General features: G+C 40.7%; 1 protein-coding gene across 1 annotated transcript in view; it reads right to left on the bottom strand.

Annotated features, from left to right (window-relative positions):
* LOC308475001 (uncharacterized protein) overlaps positions 1 to 22,425 on the bottom strand; it is a 268,471-nt gene that overhangs the window by 102,034 nt on the left and 144,012 nt on the right. Inside the window, exons 3-4 of the mRNA XM_081001675.1 lie at positions 10,819 to 10,940; positions 7,180 to 7,368 (exon numbers count right to left, since the gene is read on the bottom strand). Coding sequence (XP_080857801.1) covers positions 7,180 to 7,368; positions 10,819 to 10,940 — 311 coding nt within the window. The remainder of the gene's footprint in view (positions 1 to 7,179; positions 7,369 to 10,818; positions 10,941 to 22,425) is intronic.

Below are 22,425 nucleotides of genomic sequence, written 5' to 3'. Positions count from 1 at the left end.
GCCCCATGACCCCAAATTTGACCAAAAGAGATCTTATAGGATATTTCTGTTTTCTTTCATTTCCAGCCCTTTTCATGCATTTAGCACGGAAAGAGGAACAGAAAATTCAGAGAGTACACTGACGCTACAGGACGGTTCACCCAATGGAACATAGTTCTCCCCAGTTCTAAAACCACTGTTGTTGGGCTACTGTGGCAAGGTAAGATGGGGAAGCCTACACACAAATACTTCTTCACATGGAGGTTTCCCCATCTCCTGGGACCCTGTGCAACCAAGGTTCCACAATCTTGGGAGTTCTCTGTGTGAAGAGGTAAATGTGATGCACCACAGCTCAGTGTAGAGCATCTGCTTTGCATGAAGAAAATACGAGAATCAATTCCTTACATCACTAGGTAGGGCTGGGAGCGACCCATCTGGAACCCCGGAGAGCTACAGCCAAGCAGTATAGACAATAATGAGCTCAATGGACCAATGGCATGACTCAGTATGTTGTATTCTATGAGAAAACAATATGGCAGCCACTATTGGCCCATTTCCAAGGAGCTAAGACCAGGCAAGCTACCACTTGAAGTGGGGGCAAAGCTTTTACTAGAAAGCCCTCTGCCACCTCATATTGGCAGGTCATAACAATGTAGAAATACATTAAAAGCAGCTTGAAACAAATTACAGTCAGATTTGTTGGTCTGAAATAGAGATGCAACCCCCCCCCCAAAAAAAAATAGTAATGGAAAAATTGGAGGGTGGAAAATGGGGGCATGTTCCCCTGTTTTGCTAGTATTTTGCCAGGCCTTCACATCTCTAGTCCTTCTAAATCTATCTCGGTATCTATTTCAATATCTCTATCTCAAGTGACAAAGAATGAACGGTCCCATGAAAGTGGTGGTTTTAGTGGAGGTATGTGGCCTAGATTTAGTTCTGCGCAGCTTTTCTAGTGCTTCAGTTTCTGAAGGGCAGCTATGCTTCAGCAGAAAACAGTCCTATAACATCTTAGTGGCTAATATGCTTAACTGTGGCATTTATGGGGTCGAACTCTTCAACTGACTGTGTTCCTATATGTCAGGACTTGTTGCCAGCCCTGCTTAGCTGCACCTGCGCTGGAATCAAATCTGATCCAATGAAGCTGGAGCAGCTGCACTCTGCCTGGATTCCAAGCAAGGCTTGGATTAGCCCTATGGAGAGAAACAGTAGCTGATGCTGCCAATGGATTGAGTTTGGGTTTTTACAGTGTTCCAGTCTATAACCTTTGGACTGATTCTCTGGATTTGGCCCTTGCTAGCTTCATTTGAGTTAGAGGCATTCAAGTGGTTTGAATTGTTGGATCTGAACTTTAGCCTGGGCCATGTGTTCATCCCATTCTGGGTTGTATGGGGACTTGATCCACATAAAGTGCATTAGCTTTATGCAGGAAAGGGCGTATGGCAAGAGAAAGGTAAATAACTTGTAACCATATTACAAAGGACAGCAAAACACATATTCTTGACTCCTTATCAGCTGCTTCTTCTCTTTGTGAAAAGATGCTATTAAAAAACTGCTTTTGATGAACCACTTTGAGAGGTGTGGTTTTTAAACAATCAAGTGTTATATAAATTTTATGAAATAAATAACAGTGGGAACTATTTTACACTAAGCAACATTGCATACTTTTATTTCACTTCATTTACTTCATAATTTATATACCGCTTAACACCATAGTTTGTGAGTGGTGTATAATAAGGTTGCAAAAAAAGTGTGAAAGATAAAATCAGTGAAAACTAACCATAACATTAGCTTACTCAAAATCTGCTGTGAACTGGAAGGGAGTTCCACAAAGCTGGAAGGCATGAAGGTCCAGAATGCATGGCTGCTGATGAATGTGAGCCATGGAGCACGATTCACAGGGACTCCCTCAAAGACCTCAGTGGTCAGACATGGATATAAGGCACAAGGTGTTCCTTAAGGTACACTGATTGCCAGTTGCTAAGAGCCTTGTAAATTAATACAATAACCATGCACATGGCCTGGTAGCATTTGGATAGCTAATGCAAGGTTTTAAGAACCAGGGTTATGTGCTGTTGGTTGCTTATCTTCACCACCAGTCTAGCTGCAGCATTTTGACCCAGCAGGTACCTCTGAACCAGGCCCAACAGTAGCCCCACATAAAGTGCATTGTAAGAACTGATTCTTACCAGTTCATGAATCATGTAGTTAGTGTACCAGGTGGTGCTGTGGGTTAAACCACAGAGCCTAGGACTTGCTGATCAGAAGGTCAGCTGTTCGAATCCCCACAACGGGGTGAGCTCCCGTTGCTTGGTCCCTGCTCCTGCCCACTTAGCAGTTCGAAAGCACGTCAAAGTGCAAGTAGATAAATAGGTACCACTCCGGCAGGAAGGTAAACGGCATTTCCGTGCGCTGCTCTGGTTTGCCAGAAGTGGCTTAGTCATGCTGGCCGCATGACCCGGAAGCTGTACGCCAGCTCCCTTGGCCAATAAAGCGAGATGAGCGCCGCAACCCCACAGTCGGTCACAACTCGACCTAATGGTCAGGGGTCCCTTCACCTTCACCTCAGCAGCTGGCAAAAGGCAGTCCTAGCCACTGAGGCTACCTGAACCTCCAGCAGCGAAGATGGACCCATGAACACCCTAAACCTGGCCTAATGCTCAGAAAGGGCTGAACAAATTTGCGGGGGTGTGGGGAAGGGGGCGACACACAGCAGAACAGAAAAAATATTTTAATTTTACATTTACAGATAAGGCTGGATGCATGTTTAAAGAAGCTTGGTAAAGGAGCATCCATTGCATCAAATTTTTACATTAGCAAAATTCATTGCAATGATACAGTCAGGCCTGTATTCATTCTGAGCTCCTCTATACTGTGCTATTTGTTTGGAAGAGTGTCTCTAAATCACATCGACTATACAGTAATTGCTGTTTACATGGTTGCAGCAGGGTGCTTTGAGCTGCTGGGCACATGCAGATTACAATGGCCAGGTCTGCCACTTCCCTGTGCAGGTGTTGGTTTACACAAACCATGCGTTTAGCAGGTCTGCATCATGTCAAGGTACATGCATGGGGAATGATCATCAAATACTATTGTTTTGAAGCTGGGAGTTAGAAAGAAATTCTTAATAGGGCAGATGAACTGCTGGCCCAGCACATTCTTTGATAAATAAACTATGGCTGGTATGTTGCCATGGGAACTAATTGCTACATCATTTTGGGGGGATGACCAGGAAATAGTTGAGAGACTCTTCTGAAAGACAAGAGCCATTCTGAAATTGGGGCAGACATACTTCCCCATTCCCAGCTGGGATGCCTTTTTTTCAGCTGGTACTGAAATTTAATTCAAACTTTTGTATGCATTCAACTTAATTGAAAATGAAACAGATGAGGAAGAACTATAAGTTGTGACAGTAATGGCTTCAAATTATTTTGCTGTTAGAATGCATAGGCACTTCTCAACTTTTTAAAATACACTAGACTCCTAATGTTTCCATTTTGCAAACTATAACATTTTCCAAGTAATCAATTTGCAAGTTTTAAATGAGCTTAAATACATCTGTGCCTACATTTTTGTACGTTGAACGCCACTGCAAAGTGGCTGTGTTGCTGAGAATGATGAAAATAAAACGTGTGTTTTTTTAAAAAAAAAGATGTGGCAGATTTCCATTTCAGTGTCAGATCTGCAGTCTGAGTGGGTGGAATGTACTTCCCTCAGCTACAGAACTTATGTGAGGAAAAATCTTCCAAGCATAAATGGAATATCTGCCAGACTTCCAACAGCAACAACAACAACAGAGGTGTGATGCCAGAGATCAAGAGGTTGCGTTAGTTAGAAGGCTGCTGCTACTGGTACAGGAATAGCTAGGAGCTGCTAGGATGGGGAAGCATTGTTGGGCAGTTGTAGCAGCCACAATGAATCAGGAGTTCTTGCGAGTACTTAAGCACACCGGCCCTGAGAGATCTGCATTGGCTCCCAGTACGTTTCCGAGCACAATTCAAAGTGTTGGTGCTGACCTATAAAGCCCTAAACGGCCTCGGTCCTGTATACCTGAAGGAGCGTCTCCACCCCCATCGTACAGCCCAGACACTGAGATCCAGCGCTGAGGGCCTTCTGGCGGTTCCCTCATTGCGAGAAGTGAGGCTACAGGGAACCAGACAGAGGGCCTTCTCGGTAGTGGCACCCACCCTGTGGAACACCCTCCCTTCAGATGTGAAGGAAATAAGCAGCTATCTTCTCTTTAAAATACATCTGAAGGCAGCCCTGTTTAGGGAAGTTTTTAATATTTAATGCTGTATTGTTTTTAACATTTGATTGGAAGCCGCCCAGAGTGGCTGAGGAAACTCAGCCAGATGGGTGGGGTATAAATAATAAATTATTATTATTATTATTATTATTATTATTATTATTATTGGAACTGATGGGGGTACTCTGGGCCCCTACAAGTGGGTAAGACCCCTTCCTCCTTGCCACTTGCATGCTCACTACTATATGAGAGGTGGGGAGATGTTTTCAGCCTGAGAGATGCATCCCTCATGGAAAACCTTCCAGGGGGAGCATCTGCAACCACCATTCATCAGCATAGAATAATAGAGTTGGAATAGATCTTGGAGGTCCTCCCCTCCAAGCCCCTGCTCAATGCAGGACCTGCAATACAGGATGAAACTAAAGTGGTATGATGCAGCTCTAAATGTACAGTGCCTTGGAGAAGGTGGTAGTGTGTTTTGGGGCTGGGTGGTTGCTGGAGAAGGAGTACTGTTGGGTGGCAAGTCAACCCCTTTCTAGACCCATTGGTTTGCTCACAGACCTTTGTGACTTTGCTCAGTTTGAGGTGGGGTGGGTGGGGAATCACAAAAGCCCCAAGCCTATCTGAGGAGGATTTGCTCCTTGAGATCCAACGTCTCCTTTGCAATATAAAATGTTTTTTTCCAGAGCGGTGGTTTCTTTCTTTCTTTCTTGGCTGTACAAAGCCTTGCACCATGGTGGCTATCTCTGCTGCGAGCCCAAAACATTTAAATTGCCACCGCATGAGGAGGACACAGGAACCAATTGGTTCTGCCAGTGAGCATTCCTTCAAGATTACATTGATTTGCCTCTTTATGTGGTGTCTGAAAAGGAAAGCGCTCAAGGAAGTGCCGCAAAGCTTCTGTTTATGAAAACAAATCTTGTGACAGCTAAAAGCTTTGAAACAGTTTTAATTATCCGTTAGAGGGCAGAATGTATAATTAAATGGTAATAAGCATACAGATAGAAACATAGTGCCCAGTTTGAACAGATTCATATTCCTTCAAGTGACCTTGAAAGGCAACAGAAGGCTGCTGGCGTTGAAGTTTGTGTCCATAGGAAAACCCACTCTAATGTACAGTTGCCACAACTTTCAAATCAAGGCAGCATCTTTTGTAAGAAAAAAATAAAAAATATTTTAAAAATGGATGAACTGTCTGATTAGCGGGAAAATTAGCTGGTAGAATTGATTTTTCTTCTTCAGCCCTCTCCCCCGTCCCTCTGGGTTTCCTGTATTATTAGCACTTTACAAATAAGACAGATAATTTGCGTGATTTGAAAATCACTGAGCAGAATGAGATTCTTTTCTCTAGCTTTACGTGGTGTTTTTTTTTTAATATACTTGCATCAGCTTAGCCTGTTTGGTGAATATAAAAAGCTTTCAGTTATGCTTTATTCACATCTTCATTATAAATTCTAAATGGATGCCCTTATGATCAAGGTACAAATACTGGGTCTTGGAGTGTGCTAATTTCTCAAATGCCTTTGTGATCTTGGATTAGATGCTCAAAACTGGATCGTCAAAAGAACAAACCAACCCTTAGTCCTTAATGAGCCCACGACCACCACCACTCACTCAATGTAGAAAAAAAAAGCTAAAAGCCAATGTTTTAAGGCTGAGACACATGTTAGAGATTTGCCATTTTGTGTTATACAACAGAGCGAAACCTCACCGTTTTGTTGAGTATATGGAAACTGTTCTGGGGGAACTTGTAACAACAACAATAGCAATATATGAAATGCATTAAGGGCAAGTGAATTCTTAGGTTGTGGGAATAGGGTAGAAATTCAAATCTCACACTTTCTGAAACACTATGTGAACCTAAACACAGCTGTCCTTCAAAATTCACAGTTCTCTGAATTTTGCATTGTAGTTCTCCAGCCAGCAATGGGTACAAAAATGCAAATGGGGGGGGAGAGTGTGCATACAAATGCAGTATATCACTGAAAGTAGCATACAAAATATAGGGGAAATTGCAAAAATATTTAGAAGGCAAAATTGCAAAGAAAAATGTGTTTAATTGGAGAAATTGGTACTGAGATTCTGATAAATTTTCATGAGATAGTCAGTATTTAGTGGGAGACTTTCAGGTGCATACCAAAAATTTGCATTTAATTTTTCAGTTTGAAATGGATTTAAAGCACTATCTTACCCCAGCACAATAAATCCATCAGTGCTTTGCTGTTAGGAAAGTGATAGGTAAATTCATTGAAAAGTGTGAGATGAATGAAAGATTATTGAGAAAGCATATCAGCACCAGGCAATCAATTCAGGATGGATGTTCATTGTCATATAACCTCCCAGCAAACAAGCAACTCAGGATGAATGCTCAATAAAGAGGCTTCCTGGAGGAGTGTATTTCTCTTCCTTGTCTCTTAATCAGCTAATCAGGGATGGAAACAGTTTAATTCAGTCAAGGATGGTCTTCCTAAATGAAGATGTAACATTTAATAGGGTTCAATAGGTTCAAACAAACATTTAACTGCATTTTTAAGCAAGATGGATTACATGGATGATAGAGGAACTGAAAAATTCAATTGACTTCTATTTAGTTATATATGTTTGGCTCTTAATAAAATATCTTTCACAATGAAGGCTACTGCTCCTAATGATATAGAAGCAGGGTTTAATTGCGGGCAGGGCTCAGCAGGACTGTGTCCTGGAGTGTGCTTGGGATCAGGCATTTATTTTATTTCGTAAAATCCAAACACCACTTGATAGCGGGGGGAGGGGGGAGAGAACACCCCAGAGCAGTTTACAAAAAGGCATAAATTGAGGACATGGTATATGGGGAAATGGTTAATGCCACACACACCCTGTGCCATTGCTCTGATACAAATGCAGCCCCTGGCTGGCTTTGTCAAGAAAAAATGCATTTAACATACAACCACACACCTACAGTGTTACATCGACTTTACCTGCAAGAAAAAGTCACGTTCAGTGGGGATTCGTGAAAATGGGGTGTCCATCTTGCGAGAGCAGAAGCACTTTCCACTATGGCAAAGCAACCACTGGCTAAAGCCCACAGGGTATCTTTTCCTTTTAACAGCCTTGCAGTACCACACATCCAGAATTGTGGAATAAAGCTTCCAGATCAGACAGCATGGCTTAAAAGAAGAAGAAAAACCCATTGTTTAGAAACTAATTACTCTGCTAACCGATGCAACTCCATTTAGACTAATAAAGAATAATTTACTTTGCTCCTAATATCCCCCCGGTATCAATGAGTCATTCAATGACATTACCAGAAAATTGTGAATTAGCTATCATGTCTAGTTCTGATATGGTGCCAGTCACAGAATCCTCAGGAGACAAACTGGACACCTTGAGGAGCAGGCAGGATCTCTGACTCCAATGCTGAGGATCTCCTTGAGGGGCCCTCTGTGTTGATACCCAAGGAAGAACCTCTGGAAATGTCAGAGGAGTAGGTGGAGTCCACCACACCTTGACCTCAAAAGCACCAGAAGCTTCTGGTCATGGCCAAAGAGGGATGGCACATTACATTACATAGGTGCCAGGAAAAAACATTTGTTTTCTCCTAGACTTTAGGCACATTATACAATCTATGGCCTAATAAACTGAATGGGGGGTATCGTTTTTGTTTGTTGTTATGGTATGTATCTTTGTTACTGTGGTATGCATTTTTCTGTTTTTATATTTTAAACTGCCCTGTGATCTTAAATAAATTAACAAGGGCCCAGAGTAAGGTGTCTACTCATGAGTAAGCAATCCCTGATACTCTTTCATTGCCAGCAGCTGGAAATTACAATAGAAAATCCCTATCTATTTAGAAATTAGATTTTATGAGGCAGCTTTTGTACCAATACAAATGAGCTTTGTTGTAGGTTTGCTGATATGCAATTGTAGATGAACAAGAAAAATTAGAAATAAATGTTGGGTTTCATCCACAATGCCTAGTCATGCCTGCAGTGAACACTAGGTAAGGTTTTCAGACTAATGCATAAAATAGTGAAGACAATAAACATTAAATGTTAATATTAATGGTAATGGAAATCATCGTTACATTAAAAGATTGCAGACTTGCTTCTAACGCACAGTTGCAGCAGTTTTTATGTCACTGCAATTTGTCCCTTTAATATATAAAACTGTATAAAGCTACCATTTAGTCAAGTGAAAAAAACAGCACAGTCTTCCAGGCTGCAACATGGTATCATATAGTGGCTTCTTAATTATAAGGAGGAAGTAAAAAATCTGCTGCCAGTCTATTCAGTTGAAGTGACAACTGTTTTGATTTGTGGAGGTTTAAGCAAATGCTTTTCAATTTATTCTAAAATGTAAACACCCTACAGAGTGCTTTATTTATTTTTGGTTTTTTACAAACATAGCAGAAAAGGGAATTTTTCTTCTTGATTACTGGTTGAAATCTGTTATCAGTATGAGAAATATAAAACACACTTCCCATGATAACATAATGCTACACATACAGAGTAACCCTATGCAAGTCAACTCATATATAAGCTGCACTGACTTCACTGTACTGAGACTTACTCCTAGTGTGTACAGAACTGCAGGCAGAGACGGGCAAATCTATCATTTTCTCATTTTCCCCAGTCTTCACATTTTCACAGCACTGATTTATTTATTTTTTAAAGTCCCCATGAAAATTCATCAACATTTTAATTTTCCCCTAATTTTCCTAAGCTATTATGTCTACCACAGACATTTTTACAAACCAATTTCTGATGAAATAATACATTTTTGACCATCATTTCCACTAATATGTGAATTTTTTAATGCAGACCTTACCCTAGTATAGTATTACTACTACAGTGGTACCTCGGGTTACATACCCTTCAGGTTACATACGCTTCAGGTTACAGACTCCACTAACCCAGAAATATTACCTAGGGTTAAGAACATTGCTTCAGGATGAGAACAGAAATTGTGCTCCGGCGGCGCGGCAGCAGCAGGAGGCCCCATTAGCTAAAGTGGTGCTTCAGGTTAAGAACAGTTTCAGGTTAAGTACGGACCTCCGGAATGAATTAAGTACTTAACCCGAAGTACCACTGTACTTTGTACACATTCCTTAGCTGAAGAACTGCACGACAAAATCCAGCTGGTGTTACTTCCCAAGGATTTCTGTTCTTGCTTCAGAAAGCGTGGATTAAAGTAGGTTTGCCTTTAAATGCAAATTGAAGGGAATTGAGGGCTGAGTGACAAGCAATCCTAGCTCCCTGATATTTGCAGTTGGGGGGCATAAGAAGACAGGCAAGGTGCCCGTCCAGCAGAGATCCCACTGTGTCCATGGAAAGCGTGGGAGGTAGAAGGCTACCACTGACCATGTTCCTACCACAGGAACAATCACAAGCCTTCCAAATGTGTCATTATAAGGGTAGAGGCAGACGCAGCTCTGGGTTCTCTGCATGTAAAATTGTGCCATTCCCAGAGGGAGGGGTATCGGGGGCTTGGACCGGAGCTGACTTAATGGTAAAGCACAAATGCTGCTTGCCCTCTGCCCTGGGCTGCTAAGGAACAGTGTGGCGGTAGATTTTCCAGGCCACTCTCCACTCCCACACTTGGGATGCCTCTGTAAATGCATTTTATTTGGGCTATATTGCTCTAGCCTTGCTGCAGAACTAAACAGCTTCAGTTCAACGAGTTTGACCTGCAAACAGCATGATGTGGAACTAGAGCTGGGTATTTTTTTTAGGAAAAGGTCCTTTCAATCCACTATTTACCCTTTGGCCACTTTACCTTCACTTAAAATCAAATTAAAGTAGATACCCAATGCTTTCAGGCCACCCATGCTTTGCTGCCTTGTTGTGGTCTCCCTGCAGTCAGACTATGTGTTTATTCTCTAGTGTCGTATTTTAGAAGTAAAGTTGATTACCAGATGGATTTGGATATATTGCATGGGGAAATGCTATTATAACATATATTTTAGCCATCACCCATGTTTCAACCAGGGCAGCCACTTGGTGAGCCACTAGTGCAACTACTGCAATGCGATCCTTGCTTGGAAGTCCTCCCAAGCTCCATGAGATTTACTCCCAAGTAAGTGTGCATATTGGGGATGCGGGTGGCGCTGTGGGTTAAACCACAGAGCCTAGGACTTGCCGATCAGAAGGTCGGAGGTTCGAATCCCCGCGACGGGGTGAGCTCCCATTGCTCGGTCCCAGCTTCTGCCAACCTAGCAGTTCGAAAGCACGTCAAAGTGCAAGTAGATAAATAGGTACTGCTCCGGCGGGAAGGTAAACAGCGTTTCCGTGCGCTGCTCTGGTTTGCCAGAAGCGGCTTAGTCATGCTGGCCACATGACCCGGAAGCTGTACGCTGGCTCCCTCAGACAATAAAGCGAGATGAGCGCCGCAACCCCACAGTCGGTCACAACTGGACCTAATGGTCAGGGGTCCCTTTACCTTTAAGTGTGCATATTGGGGAACATCCTTGGAACCCTGTGCACTATGTGTGCATTGGTGCTTAACACAGCTGGCCAACTCTGCAAGGCAGTGTTGCAAAGAAGTGGCATAAGAGGACCAAGGCCTCTTTCCTACTTTCACAGTGGCATCTTCCAACTAGGCTGTCTGGTGAATTTTACCTGAACATCAGTGAATGGGACAGCATCCATCATCTGCTGCCTGAGGCAGCCACCTCTCTCTACCCAATGATAGGGTGATCCTGAAAGGCTCTTCATGTTGTTGTTGCTGTAATCAGATGTAACTGCAATGGACAGATTGTCAGGGTAAGTAGCAGGTCTTAATAATGGAGGGAATGAATAGAAGTAGAACTTCTCACTCTTCTCACTTCTCACTAAAGGTCAATGTATTTTGAACCATATGCAGAGGCTTTTTAAAATACCTATCCAGCTTTTTAACTACAAATCAGTGATGTTATCCACTCACTATCAGTCTGAGACCTCCTGTACTTTTATAAATATTCCTACAGAGTCATATCAAGCAGGATTAATTAGTCAGGCTTTTTTTACAGGACTACATGCACTTTCAGAGATGTCAATGGAAGTCAGGTTTTTTTGTTCATAAATATATTTATTAATTCCCATTAATAAATAAATTCAATTTTCATTTAACTGTCTGGCCTAAGCCAACTTTTTGAACTGCCCATTTGCACTTATGGGATTTACAAGCCTCGTTAGTCCCAGGCCTTCCTAAACTCTAGCATTCTGTTCTGCCAAGCACATTTTTTGAGTGTAAGCAACATTTCAAAATCATTACTAGTCTTCTTTTTTTGAACCTCCATTTCACAGTTTAATAACTTGTTTGGAGTGCAGAAAAGGCCTACAGCTATATTTATAACACTGCATTGCTGGTATATTTAATCAACAGCTATAGCAAATCGCATCCACCTAAAATGTTCTCATTTAACCTTGCCTCCCACATGATCTCTTACAAATGTGTCCCATTTCATTATATTCAAATAGGACAGGGAAGAAATCCTGCATGCCAGAAATCTTCCTAATAAGACAGTGATTATATTCCACTTCCTCTTGGCATGATATTCAAGTGAGCAGCACCATGTTTACATCAAGACATATCTGCTTCTTTTTTACTTCTTCTCTCTGAGTTGTTGGAAATTCTACATGAACTGAGCCAAGAGGAATATAGACATATTTCTATTTGAACACCTACTTCCTCCTTTTGACCGAGTGGATTAAAGTTTGAATATCCTGGACTCTTAAAGGTTTTGGAGATTTGGATCTTTCTGGAACTGAACTATACTCGAACTATATTTGAACTGAGTCACTTAAGATTACTGGGGAATATATTCCTCCTCATCTGACAGATTGGATTTGATTTTTGGATTTTTGGACCTCTGGATCTTCTTTAATTACAGCCCAATATTGGATTAAGCCAGCAAGTGGCTGAAGAGCATAGAACTTAGAACCTAGGTAAATAACTCTCCCCCCCTCTTTTTCCTATTTGTGGAGGCCTAACTGTGTGGATCCCATCAGACTATATATTAGAGATTATGTTTATTTCTGGTTTTTTATCTACCCATATTTTTTCTCTCTATGAACTGCTTTGATGTTCTTTGTCCTCCCTGACCTCAGAGATTTATCTATTTAGATCAATCTTTAAATACTGACGCACGCTCCTGGCGAAATATCGGAATCGGACTAAGCTGACCAAGTGGCTGAAGTTTAAATAGAAGAAAGAACAGGGAGCTTCTATATAAAACAAAAATCAGATATACATTAAATTTATGTTGCTATTTTCATTGTTTATTTGTTTGCTTGTTTTTTGCTCTTCTCTTCATTATAAAGGCTTCCCTGTAAGATTAGTATGTTATTAATGGTCTTTATATAAGGCCCTTATCTCTACATAATTAACAATCTCCTAATAAGTTTATCATTAAACTAATTCAGATTAACTTGTATTAATTGTGAAGTTATGTTGGATTCTATCCAAATTTGGAGTTTATAGATTGTAAGTTTATCAGTTGGGTTGCTAATTTGGGAAATAACTGATATCCGGGATCTTAGAATTGGAGTTGGAAATTTTATAGTTAATTTTGTATGAATAACATCTTAGTGTATTTGTAGGAACCTAAAGGGACTGAGAATAATTTGATTTATTACACTTACAGAGCCATTCTATATGTATCCCTTTTGACTCTAAATGGTAAAAACTTGCAATTTGAGTGTTTAAGAAAGTGCCCTTGAACACACTGTTTGATAACTAATTAGAATTGGTTAGACTGTGCGCCCTCTAGGGGAGAGAATAAATATTGCAAGAGATCTAATTAAAAAACTGGAGATGGAGAAAATGTCTGGGAAAAACGGGAAAAAGGAGGAACACCATCGGATAGAAAAACATCCAGACAAGAAGAAATTAAGGACCTAGATATTCTATGGTTAAAAATAAAGGAGGAATTCAAACAGAGTGAAATACATATGGAGAAAAAACTAGGAGAGATGCACGAGCTGATAGATAAAAAAATAGAGGGAGCAGTAGGAGAACTGTCAAGTAAAATTAAAGACTTGACAGTCCGGTCAAAGACTATGGAAGAAACAAATAAAAAAATTCAAAAAGAAATGAAAGAACAAAGAAAGGAGACAGATAGGATAAAGGATGAGATAGGAGAACTGAATAGAAATCAGGATCAAGTTTTGGACAATTTAGCGATGATTGAAATGAAACAAAAACAGCTAAATTTGAAATTTAGAGGAGTAGGAGAAGAAATAAATGAAAATATTAAAGAAAAAATGACTAAAGAGTTAGCGAAATGGTTAGAACTGAAAGAAGAAGAGGTTGCATATACAATGGAAAACGCTTTTAGAATAAAAACAAAGCCCAAACAAGTAAAATCAAAAAAAGTCGCAGAAGACTGCTTAGTTATATTCAATTTGATAGAGATGAAAAATATGATATTAAGAATAAGCTATCAAAAGAAATTAATAATTGATGGCAGACCAATCATCATCTTTAAAGAGATACCAACCAGACTCCTGCGCAAAAGAGAAGGTTATAAACAGTTGGCAAGTATTCCAAAAAAGAATGGCATATAATACAGATGGGAGTTCCCTGAAGGGATTTCCTTTTTTTACAAAAATAAAAGATTTAGGATTACTGAGACCCAAGAGGTGAAGAAATTTTTGCGTAGATATGAGAAAGACCTTGGAAAAGTAGAGGAGAGATATGAAGGAAGAAACGGAGATCCAGAGGAGAGAAGAAGGAAAAAGGAGAAAGGAAAAGAACAAGAAGATAAAGGAAGGGAAGAAGGAGTAGACGAAGAAGAAGAGGAAGAGGTAGCAATGGAAGAGGAAGAAGAAGAGGAAGAGGATATAGAAAACAAAACCACTAGAATTTAAATTATTAGCTGTCTGCAAAGCGGAAAGTAGTCATAATAATGAATTTGAAAGTGAACGGTTTGAATGAAAAAACCAAAAGGAATAAAATTGTGAATGTTTTGAAAAGAAAGAATCTTGATCTAATTTGCATACAGGAGACACACGTGACTAAAAAGCATAAACATATTTTGATACACAAAAAGCTGGGGGTCGAGTTTATAAACTCTATTGCGGAAAAGAAGAGAGGGGTAGCGATATATGTCAAAGAAAAATGGGAACCCAAAGTGATCTGTAAAGATGATGAAGGAAGGATTTTGGGGGTACAAATTAACTTCCAGGGTGAAAAACTTAATGTGATAAACATATATGCCCCGAATCTGAATAAACCGGAGTTCTTTAGGAAACTGGAACAAATTTTACTGGAGTTAGAGTGTAATAAGACGATATTATTGGGAGATTTCAATGGAGTGCCGAAACCAGAAATAGACAGACAAGCAGAAAAGAAAAAATGTAATCAAGGGAAACTGCCAAGATCCTTTAACAATTTGGAGGAAAACTTAGATTTAATAGACATTTGGAGACACAAACACCCAATGGAGAAGCAATTCACTTTCTTTTCAGAGCCACATAAGAGCTGGGGCAGAACTGATCAAATCTGGGTCTCAAGGGAACTTACATTAAGAACTATAAAGTGTGAAATCCAACCTAGAACCCTCTCTGACCATAATCCGATAGTTTTTGAAATAAAAGGCACATCACAGGGCGGGTTCAGATGGAGAGTGAATGAATACCTATTGGAGAGTGAAGATGTTGTCGAAAAAGCCAAAGCCACCTTAAAAGATTATTTCAGCCTGAATCTTAATAAAGAAACAAGTATGGATATAGTTTGGGACACCAGTAAGGCGGTTTTAAGAGGGTTTTTTATTCAGCAAAACAGCTATAAGAGGAAAGTAAGAAAACAAAAGAAAGAGGAAATTCTTAGTCAGTTAAGAGAATGTGAGAAAAAAATAATAACAAATCCGAAAGATGAACAAAACATACAAATAATAAAAATGTTACAAACACAGTATTCAATGTTAACAAGTCAAGAAACTGAATGGAAAATTAAATTAATGAAACAAAAATATTTCGAGTCAGCTAACAAAACAGGTAAACTATTAGCTTAGCAATTGCGAAAAAGGCAAAAACAAAATGTGATAAACAAGATAAAAATAGACGAGCAATTGATAGAAGACCCAAAAGAAATAAAGGAAAATTTTCTTAAATTCTATGAGAAGTTGTACAAAAAAGAAGATGAAGAGACAACCCGAATAGAAAAATATCTAGAAGATTACTGTGGGAAGACCATAACAGAGGAAGAAAGAATTCATTTAAATAACCCCATAAAAGCAGAAGAGATCCAAGAAGCAATAAGGAAGATGAAACCAGGGAAAGCCCCAGGACCGGACGGATTGTCAGCTAAATATTATAAAGTATTAGAAAACCAATTAACGCCAGTGCTATGTGACATCATGAACAACATATTAAAAGGAGGAAGGGCACCAGAGACATGGAAAGAGGCTTACATTACGATGATCCCTAAACCAGACACGGATAAATTAAATATTAAAAATTATAGACCCATATCACTATTAAATAACGATTATAAAATCTTCGCGGACGTGATGGCAAGCAGACTTAAAAAATGTCTAGTAAATCTAATACATAAAGATCAAGCAGGATTCCGTCTGAATAGGTTACTTTAAGATAATGTAAGGCATACCATAAACATTATCGAATATTTGGAGTGTAAGAATGAAGTACCTGCGGCGCTGATTTTCATCGATGCCGAAAAGGCATTCGACAATGTTTCATGGCAGTTCCTACTAAAAAGTATGGAGAAAGCAGGGCTAGAGGGCGAGTTTATGGAAGGAATAAAAGCAATCTATTTGAATCAATCTGCTAAACTGATTATAAATAACAATCTAACAAATTCATTTAAAATTGAAAAAGGAACAAGACAGGGATGCCCTCTATCCCCGCTTTTATTCATTATGGTACTAGAGGTAATCACGAATAAAATAAGAGTAACACCAGAGATTCGAGGGATCAAAATAGGAACGAAAGAATACAAACTAAAAGTGTACGCAGATGACTTGATGCTATCCTTAGAAAATCCGCAAAAAAGTGTTAGTAAGGCCTTGGAGATGTTAGAAGAATTTGGCAAGCTATCCGGTTTCAAATTAAATAAATTAAAGATAAAAATGTTGACTAAAAACTTGGGAAAAGATGAAAGAGAAAAATTGGAGATACAGAATGGAATTAAGGTGGCAAAAAAAATAAAGTATTTGGGAATCTGGCTAACTACAAAAAACATAAATTTAATTCAGGATAATTATCTTACAACATGGAAGGAGATTAAAAAAGATCTAGATATGTGGAATAGAGTGAAACTCTCGTGGACGGGAAGGATGGCGGCAATTAAAATGAACATACTCCCAAGAATGTTATTTTTGTTTCAAAATATCCCAGTGATTAGAGGCTCCAAAATGTTTACAGATTGGCAAAAAGCCTCTTTCGAAATTTATATGGCAAGGGAAAAGACCGAGAATTAGATTTAAACTACTTACAGATCGGAAAGAAAGAGGGGGATTCTCGGTACCCAATCTGAAATTATACTTCGAGGCCTCCTGCCTCTGTTGGATCAAAGATTGGATTAATTTGGAAAACACTGACCTCCTAGACCTAGAAGGCTTCAACAACAGATTCAGTTGGCATGCCTATTTGTGGCTAAATAAAGAAAAGGTACACAAAGGTTTTTCAAACCACATTATTAGAGGGCCACTATATGAAGTTTGGGAGAGAAATAAAAAACTTTTAGAATGGAAAACATCCTGGTGGTTATCGCCAATCGACATTTTAACTATCAAAAAAGCAAATATGGAAGGAGAAAGACTGACCTATGAAGACCTACTGATAAGATCAGAAAGCAGATGGAAGATGAGATCATATGAGGAGCTGAAAGACAAATTAACAGGCTGGCTGCAATTCCATCAAATAAATGCAGCATGGAAGGAAGATAAAAAAGTAGGGATGAATGAGAAAAAAACTAAATTTCAGATAGAAATAATTGAAGGCAAATCCAAGTTATTATCCAAAATGTATAACATATTATTAGAATGGGATACCAAAGATGAAGAAATAAAGGAGGTTATGACAAAATGGGCAATGGATTTGGGATACAATATAGAATACGATAAGTGGTTGAAATTATGGACTAGTGGAATGAAATTCATGGCATGTGTCACACTCAGAGAAAATTTGGAAAAGATGATGTATAGGTGGTACATCACCCCGGCAAAATTAGGGAAAATGTATAAAACTGGGAATAAGGCCTGCTGGAAGTGTAAAATCAAAGAAGGCAATTTCTACCATATGTGGTGGACATGTGAAGAAATGAAGAAATTTTGGGAACTTATTTATAATTAGTTAAAAAAAATATTTAAATACACTTTTCCCAAAAAGCCAGAGGCCTTCCTACTAGGAATAATTGGGGATGAAATTAAAAAAAGAAGATAAGACATTATTCCAGTATGCTACAGTTGCGGCTAGAATATTAATTGCACAAAATTGGAAAAGTCCAAACACCCCAGCGATTAGAAATTGACAAATAAAATTATTTGAATTTGTTGAATTAGCAAAAATGACACAAAAAATCAGAAACCAAAAAAATACAAAGTTTATTAGTGATTGGAATAAATTTATGGTATATATTGAAGGGAATTATAGAAACTTAAAAACTATAGCAGGTTTGATATAGATCTTACGATGTATAAATCATTAACAATTATAAGCTGCAGAAAAAGAAAGTATTTTTATTAAAAAGCCCGAAATCGGGAGGGAGGGAGGTCAATAGGTGTGTAGAGGAAAGATTTAAATATTTGAAGATATAAAGATTTAAGTGTGAAGACAAAGAATGGTAACGGAAACTGATGTTGTTTTTATGTTATGTTTGGATATTTCTTTTGAAGTTGTTGATTTGTTTTCTCTTTTGGTTATCTAAGCGAAATTCAATAAAAAGAAATGTAAAAAAAAGGAAAAAAGACATATCTGCTTTATATAAAACTTCATTGACACTGTGGACCTTGTTTTCCTGCTGCTGATCTGCTAATAGAAATATGTAACTAGTCCCTAATATTTCTTTCTGTACCTGAGAACTGAAAAGTAGTTAATGTAACACACATTTTTTAAAGAAAACTACAGGTAAGTTAGTGTCCTGAAACCACAGGTACATGGCAGCAAGTCTCCCTGGTGTACACAATCCCACAGCAGATGGTAGTGCATAGTCCAGCAGGCAGGTAGGCCTACAGGTGCAAAGTCCAGTCAAACCAGGTTCCCACCTCTGCAGCCCATCCCAGGATCAGGGCATCTGGAGGTCAGTCCCAAACAAGCAGAGTTCCCAAGAGCTCCCTGGAACATCCAAGCCATGGCCCAACCAATGTGGGAAGTTGACCAGACACAGCACCTCAGCTCTGCTTCCCTTATATACCTTGCATGCTGATTGGAGCATCTGGGCTTGATGAAGCATGTGGCTCTCACCTGTTCCAAGCCTACTCCAGGTCAGCCCCACCTGGCCAGCTAGGGAGCTGGGCTGTGGGCTCTTGCATGCCATAGCCTCCTAGAGCGTGCCTCCCATTGCTTCTTATGCCTCAGAGCCCATTGTATTTGGGAAAACAGGCCCCTCTGGCTCTGGACTGAACTGGACTGAAACTGCCTTGGTCATACTGGTTGGTGATCTCCGGCGAGCTAGGGACAAAGGTGAGTGCTGTTTCCTAGTTCTGCTGGATCTCTCAGTGGCCTTTGATACAATCGACCATAACATCCTTCTGGACCGTCTAGAGGGGCTGGGAGCTGGGGGCACTGTTATACAATGGTTTCGCTCCTTCCTCCTGGGCCGTGTTCAGAAAGTGGGGGGGGGATGAGTGTTCAGACCCCTGGGCCCTCACTTGTGGGGTGCCTCAGGGTTCCGTCCTCTCCCCCATGCTTTTTAACATCTATATGAAGCCGCTGGGAGAGATCATCAGGGGGTTTGGACTGGGTGTCCATCAATATGCAGATGATACCCAGCTCTACCTCTCTTTTAAATCAGAACCGGTGAAGGCGGTGAAGGTCCTGTGTGAGTGCCTGGAGGCGGTTGGAGGATGGATGGCGGCTAATGGATTGAGGTTGAATCCTGACAAGACAGAAGTACTGTTTTTGGGGGACAGGGGGCGGCTGGTGTGGAGGACTCCTTGTTCCTGAATAGGGTAACTGTGCCCCTGAAGGACCAGGTGCACAGCCTGGGAGTCATTTTGGACTCACAGCTGTCCATGGAGGTGCAGGTCAATTCTGTATCCAGGGCAGCTGTCTACCAATTCCACCTGGTACGCAGGCTGAGACCCTACCTGCCCATGGACTGTCTTGCCAGAGTGGTGCATGCTCTAGTTATCTCCTGCTTGGACTACTGCAATGCGCTCTACGTGGGGCTACCTTTGAAGGTGACTCGGAAACTACAACTAATCCAGAATGCGGCAGCTACACTGGTGACTGGGGGTGGCCGGTCTTGAAAGACCTACATTGGCTCCCAGTACGTTTCCGAGCACAATTCAAAGTGTTGGTGCTGACCTGTAAAGCCCTAAACGGCCTCGGTCCAGTATACCTGAAGAAGCGTCTCCACCCCCATCGTTCTGCCCGGACGCTGAGGTCCAGCGCTGAGGGCCTTCTGGCAGTTCCCTCATTGCGAGAAGCAAAGCTACAGGGAACCAGGCAGAGGGCCTTCTCGGTAGTGGCGCCCGCCCTGTGGAACGCCCTCCCATCAGATGTCAAAGCAATAAACAATTACCTGACATTCAGAAGACATCTTAAGGCAGCCCTGTTCAGGGAAGTTTTTAATGTGTGATATTTTAGTGTATTTTTGGTTTCTATGGAAGCCTCCCAGAGTGGCTGGGGAAACCCAGCCAGATGGGCGGGGTACAAATAATAAATTATTATTATTATGGGCCCTGATGCTCTGGTTCCTGTGCACTGACCCCCTCTGTTGCCCCATGAGTATCTTCTACACCAACCTCTCCTCCATCACCAGCTTGCCCAGGTATGCCTGTCATGGCTACATCCCTTGCCAGGATCATCTTCCTCCTCCCCACTGTCCTGCCAGTTCATGACAGTTAGCTTAATGTCAGTTTGAGGAAAACTGGTGGAAAGTATTGTCAGAGACAGAATTATCAAGCAGATAGAAAAACCAAGTTTTGCTGAAGTAGAAAAACATGGCTTCTGCAATAGTAAGTCCTGTCTCATTAACCTTTTAGAATTCTTTGAGAGGGTCAACACACATAAAGAAGTGATCCAGTAAAAAATGTCTACTTGGACAATCCAAAAGCTTTCCACAAAGTACCTCACCAAAGACTCTTGGGTAGGATCAGCAGGCATGGGATGGGGATATAGCTAGGAGTGGTCTTCTTGTGGAACAGTAACTGGTTAAGAAACAGGAAGCAGAGATTAGGAATAAATGGCCCCCATTTAGGGATTATAGCTCACTCGGGGAGGAGCAAATTCTCCCTGCCCCCCTTCCAAGACACCCATGAATCAGAAGAATCCTTATTTTCCTCAATATGAAACTCCCAGTGCTTGGAAAATACAACGTCTTTGAAACAGAAAGAAGCTTGAAGAACAGTTCTGAAGTGTGGACAGCAAGTGAATGATAAATATCCCCACATTTTAAATAGAAATATATCACCTATAGAGGCCCAGAAACACAAGGAAGTTTATACAGTGGAACCTCGGGTTACATACGCTTCAGGTTACATACGCTTCAGATTACAGACTCCGCTAACCCAGAAATATAAAGTCGGGTTAAGAACTTTGTTTCAGGATGAGAACAGAAATTGTGCTCCGGTGGCGCTGCAGCAGCAGGAGGCCCCATTAGCTAAAGTGGTACCTCAGGTTAAGAACAGTTTCAGGTTAAGTACGGACCTCCAGAACGAATTACGTTTTTAACCTGAGGTACCACTGTACACTGAAAGTATTACATAACTGAGTACTGATAATTGCAGTGTATTGCTCTTTAATGTAATTATTGCACCAGAGAAGAAATTTTAGAATGAGAAGTAAAGCTTCCATTTTACACAAAACACGGCTGGTTGTGCATCAGGGACGCAAGCAGAGTACTGATATCCATTTATCCAAACTCTTGTTTGAGGATGTGATATCACACCAAACAATGGAACATCAGAAATGAAAATGCTATAACAACAACAAAAAGAGCCAGGAGGGAGGGAGGAGGGAGCGGAGCCAGGAGGGGGAAGGAACAAGGGCCTGAACTGTTTTATTTTAATAGTGTGAATACCCTAATAAACTATCGATAAAAAAGGAACTACATTTCATTTTGAGTGCCTGCTCTCCCTTCTATGTAATATGCATTGACAGGCACAGAACATTTCCCTTTTAGTGGTGGTGAACACCATATGCGCTACCATTTAGGGGATTTGTAAGTACAGTGGTACCTCTGGATGTGAATGGGATCCGTTCCGGAGCCCCGTTCATATCCAGAAGCGAATGCAACCCGCATCCACGCGTCTGCGCATGCGCGGGTCGCGATTCACTGCTTCTACACATGCGCGTGACAACATTTTGACCGTCTGTGCATGCATGAGCAGCGAAACCCAGAAGTAACACGCTATCTAAAGAACTTTTAGATAGGGTGGCTATCTAAAGAACTTTTAACTGAGTTAAGATTAAAAAAGGATGTGTACAAAAAATGGAAAAGGGGGGAAACCACCAAAGAGGAATTCAAACAAATAGCCAGCACGTGTAGACACAAAGTCAGAAAAGCTAAAGCACAGAATGAACTCAGGCTTGCTAGAGAGGTTAAAAGCAACAAAAATGGCTTTTATGGGTATGTTCGTAGCAAAAGGAAGAACAAAGAAACAGTGGGGTCACTCAGAGGAGAAGATGGTGAAATGCAAACAGGGGACACAGAAAGGGCTGAACTCCTCAATGCCTTCTTTGCCTCAGTCTTCTCCGATAAAGAAAACAATGCCCGACCTGAAGAATTTGGAGCAAATGATTCAGCAGAGGAAACACAGCCCAGAATAACTAAGGAGATAGTACAAGAATACTTGGCTAGTTTAGATGTATTCAAGTCTCCAGGGCCAGATGAACTGCATCCAAGAGTATTAAAAGAACTGGCAGATGTGATCTCAGAACCACTGGCAGTCATCTTTGAGAATTCCTGGAGAACAGGCGAAGTCCCGGCAGACTGGAGGAGGGCAAATGTTGTCCCTATTTTCAAAAAGGGGAAAAGAGAGGACCCAAATAATTACCGCCCAGTCAGTCTGGAGCAGATCATTAAGCAAACAGTCTGTGAGCACCTAGAAAGGAATG

This window comes from Podarcis pityusensis, assembly GCF_964106645.2.
Source record: "Podarcis pityusensis genome assembly, chromosome: 4".
NCBI lineage: Eukaryota > Metazoa > Chordata > Lepidosauria > Squamata > Lacertidae > Podarcis > Podarcis pityusensis.
The sequence above is the reverse complement of the archived record's forward strand: the minus strand, read 5'-3'. Positions and strand labels throughout refer to the sequence as shown.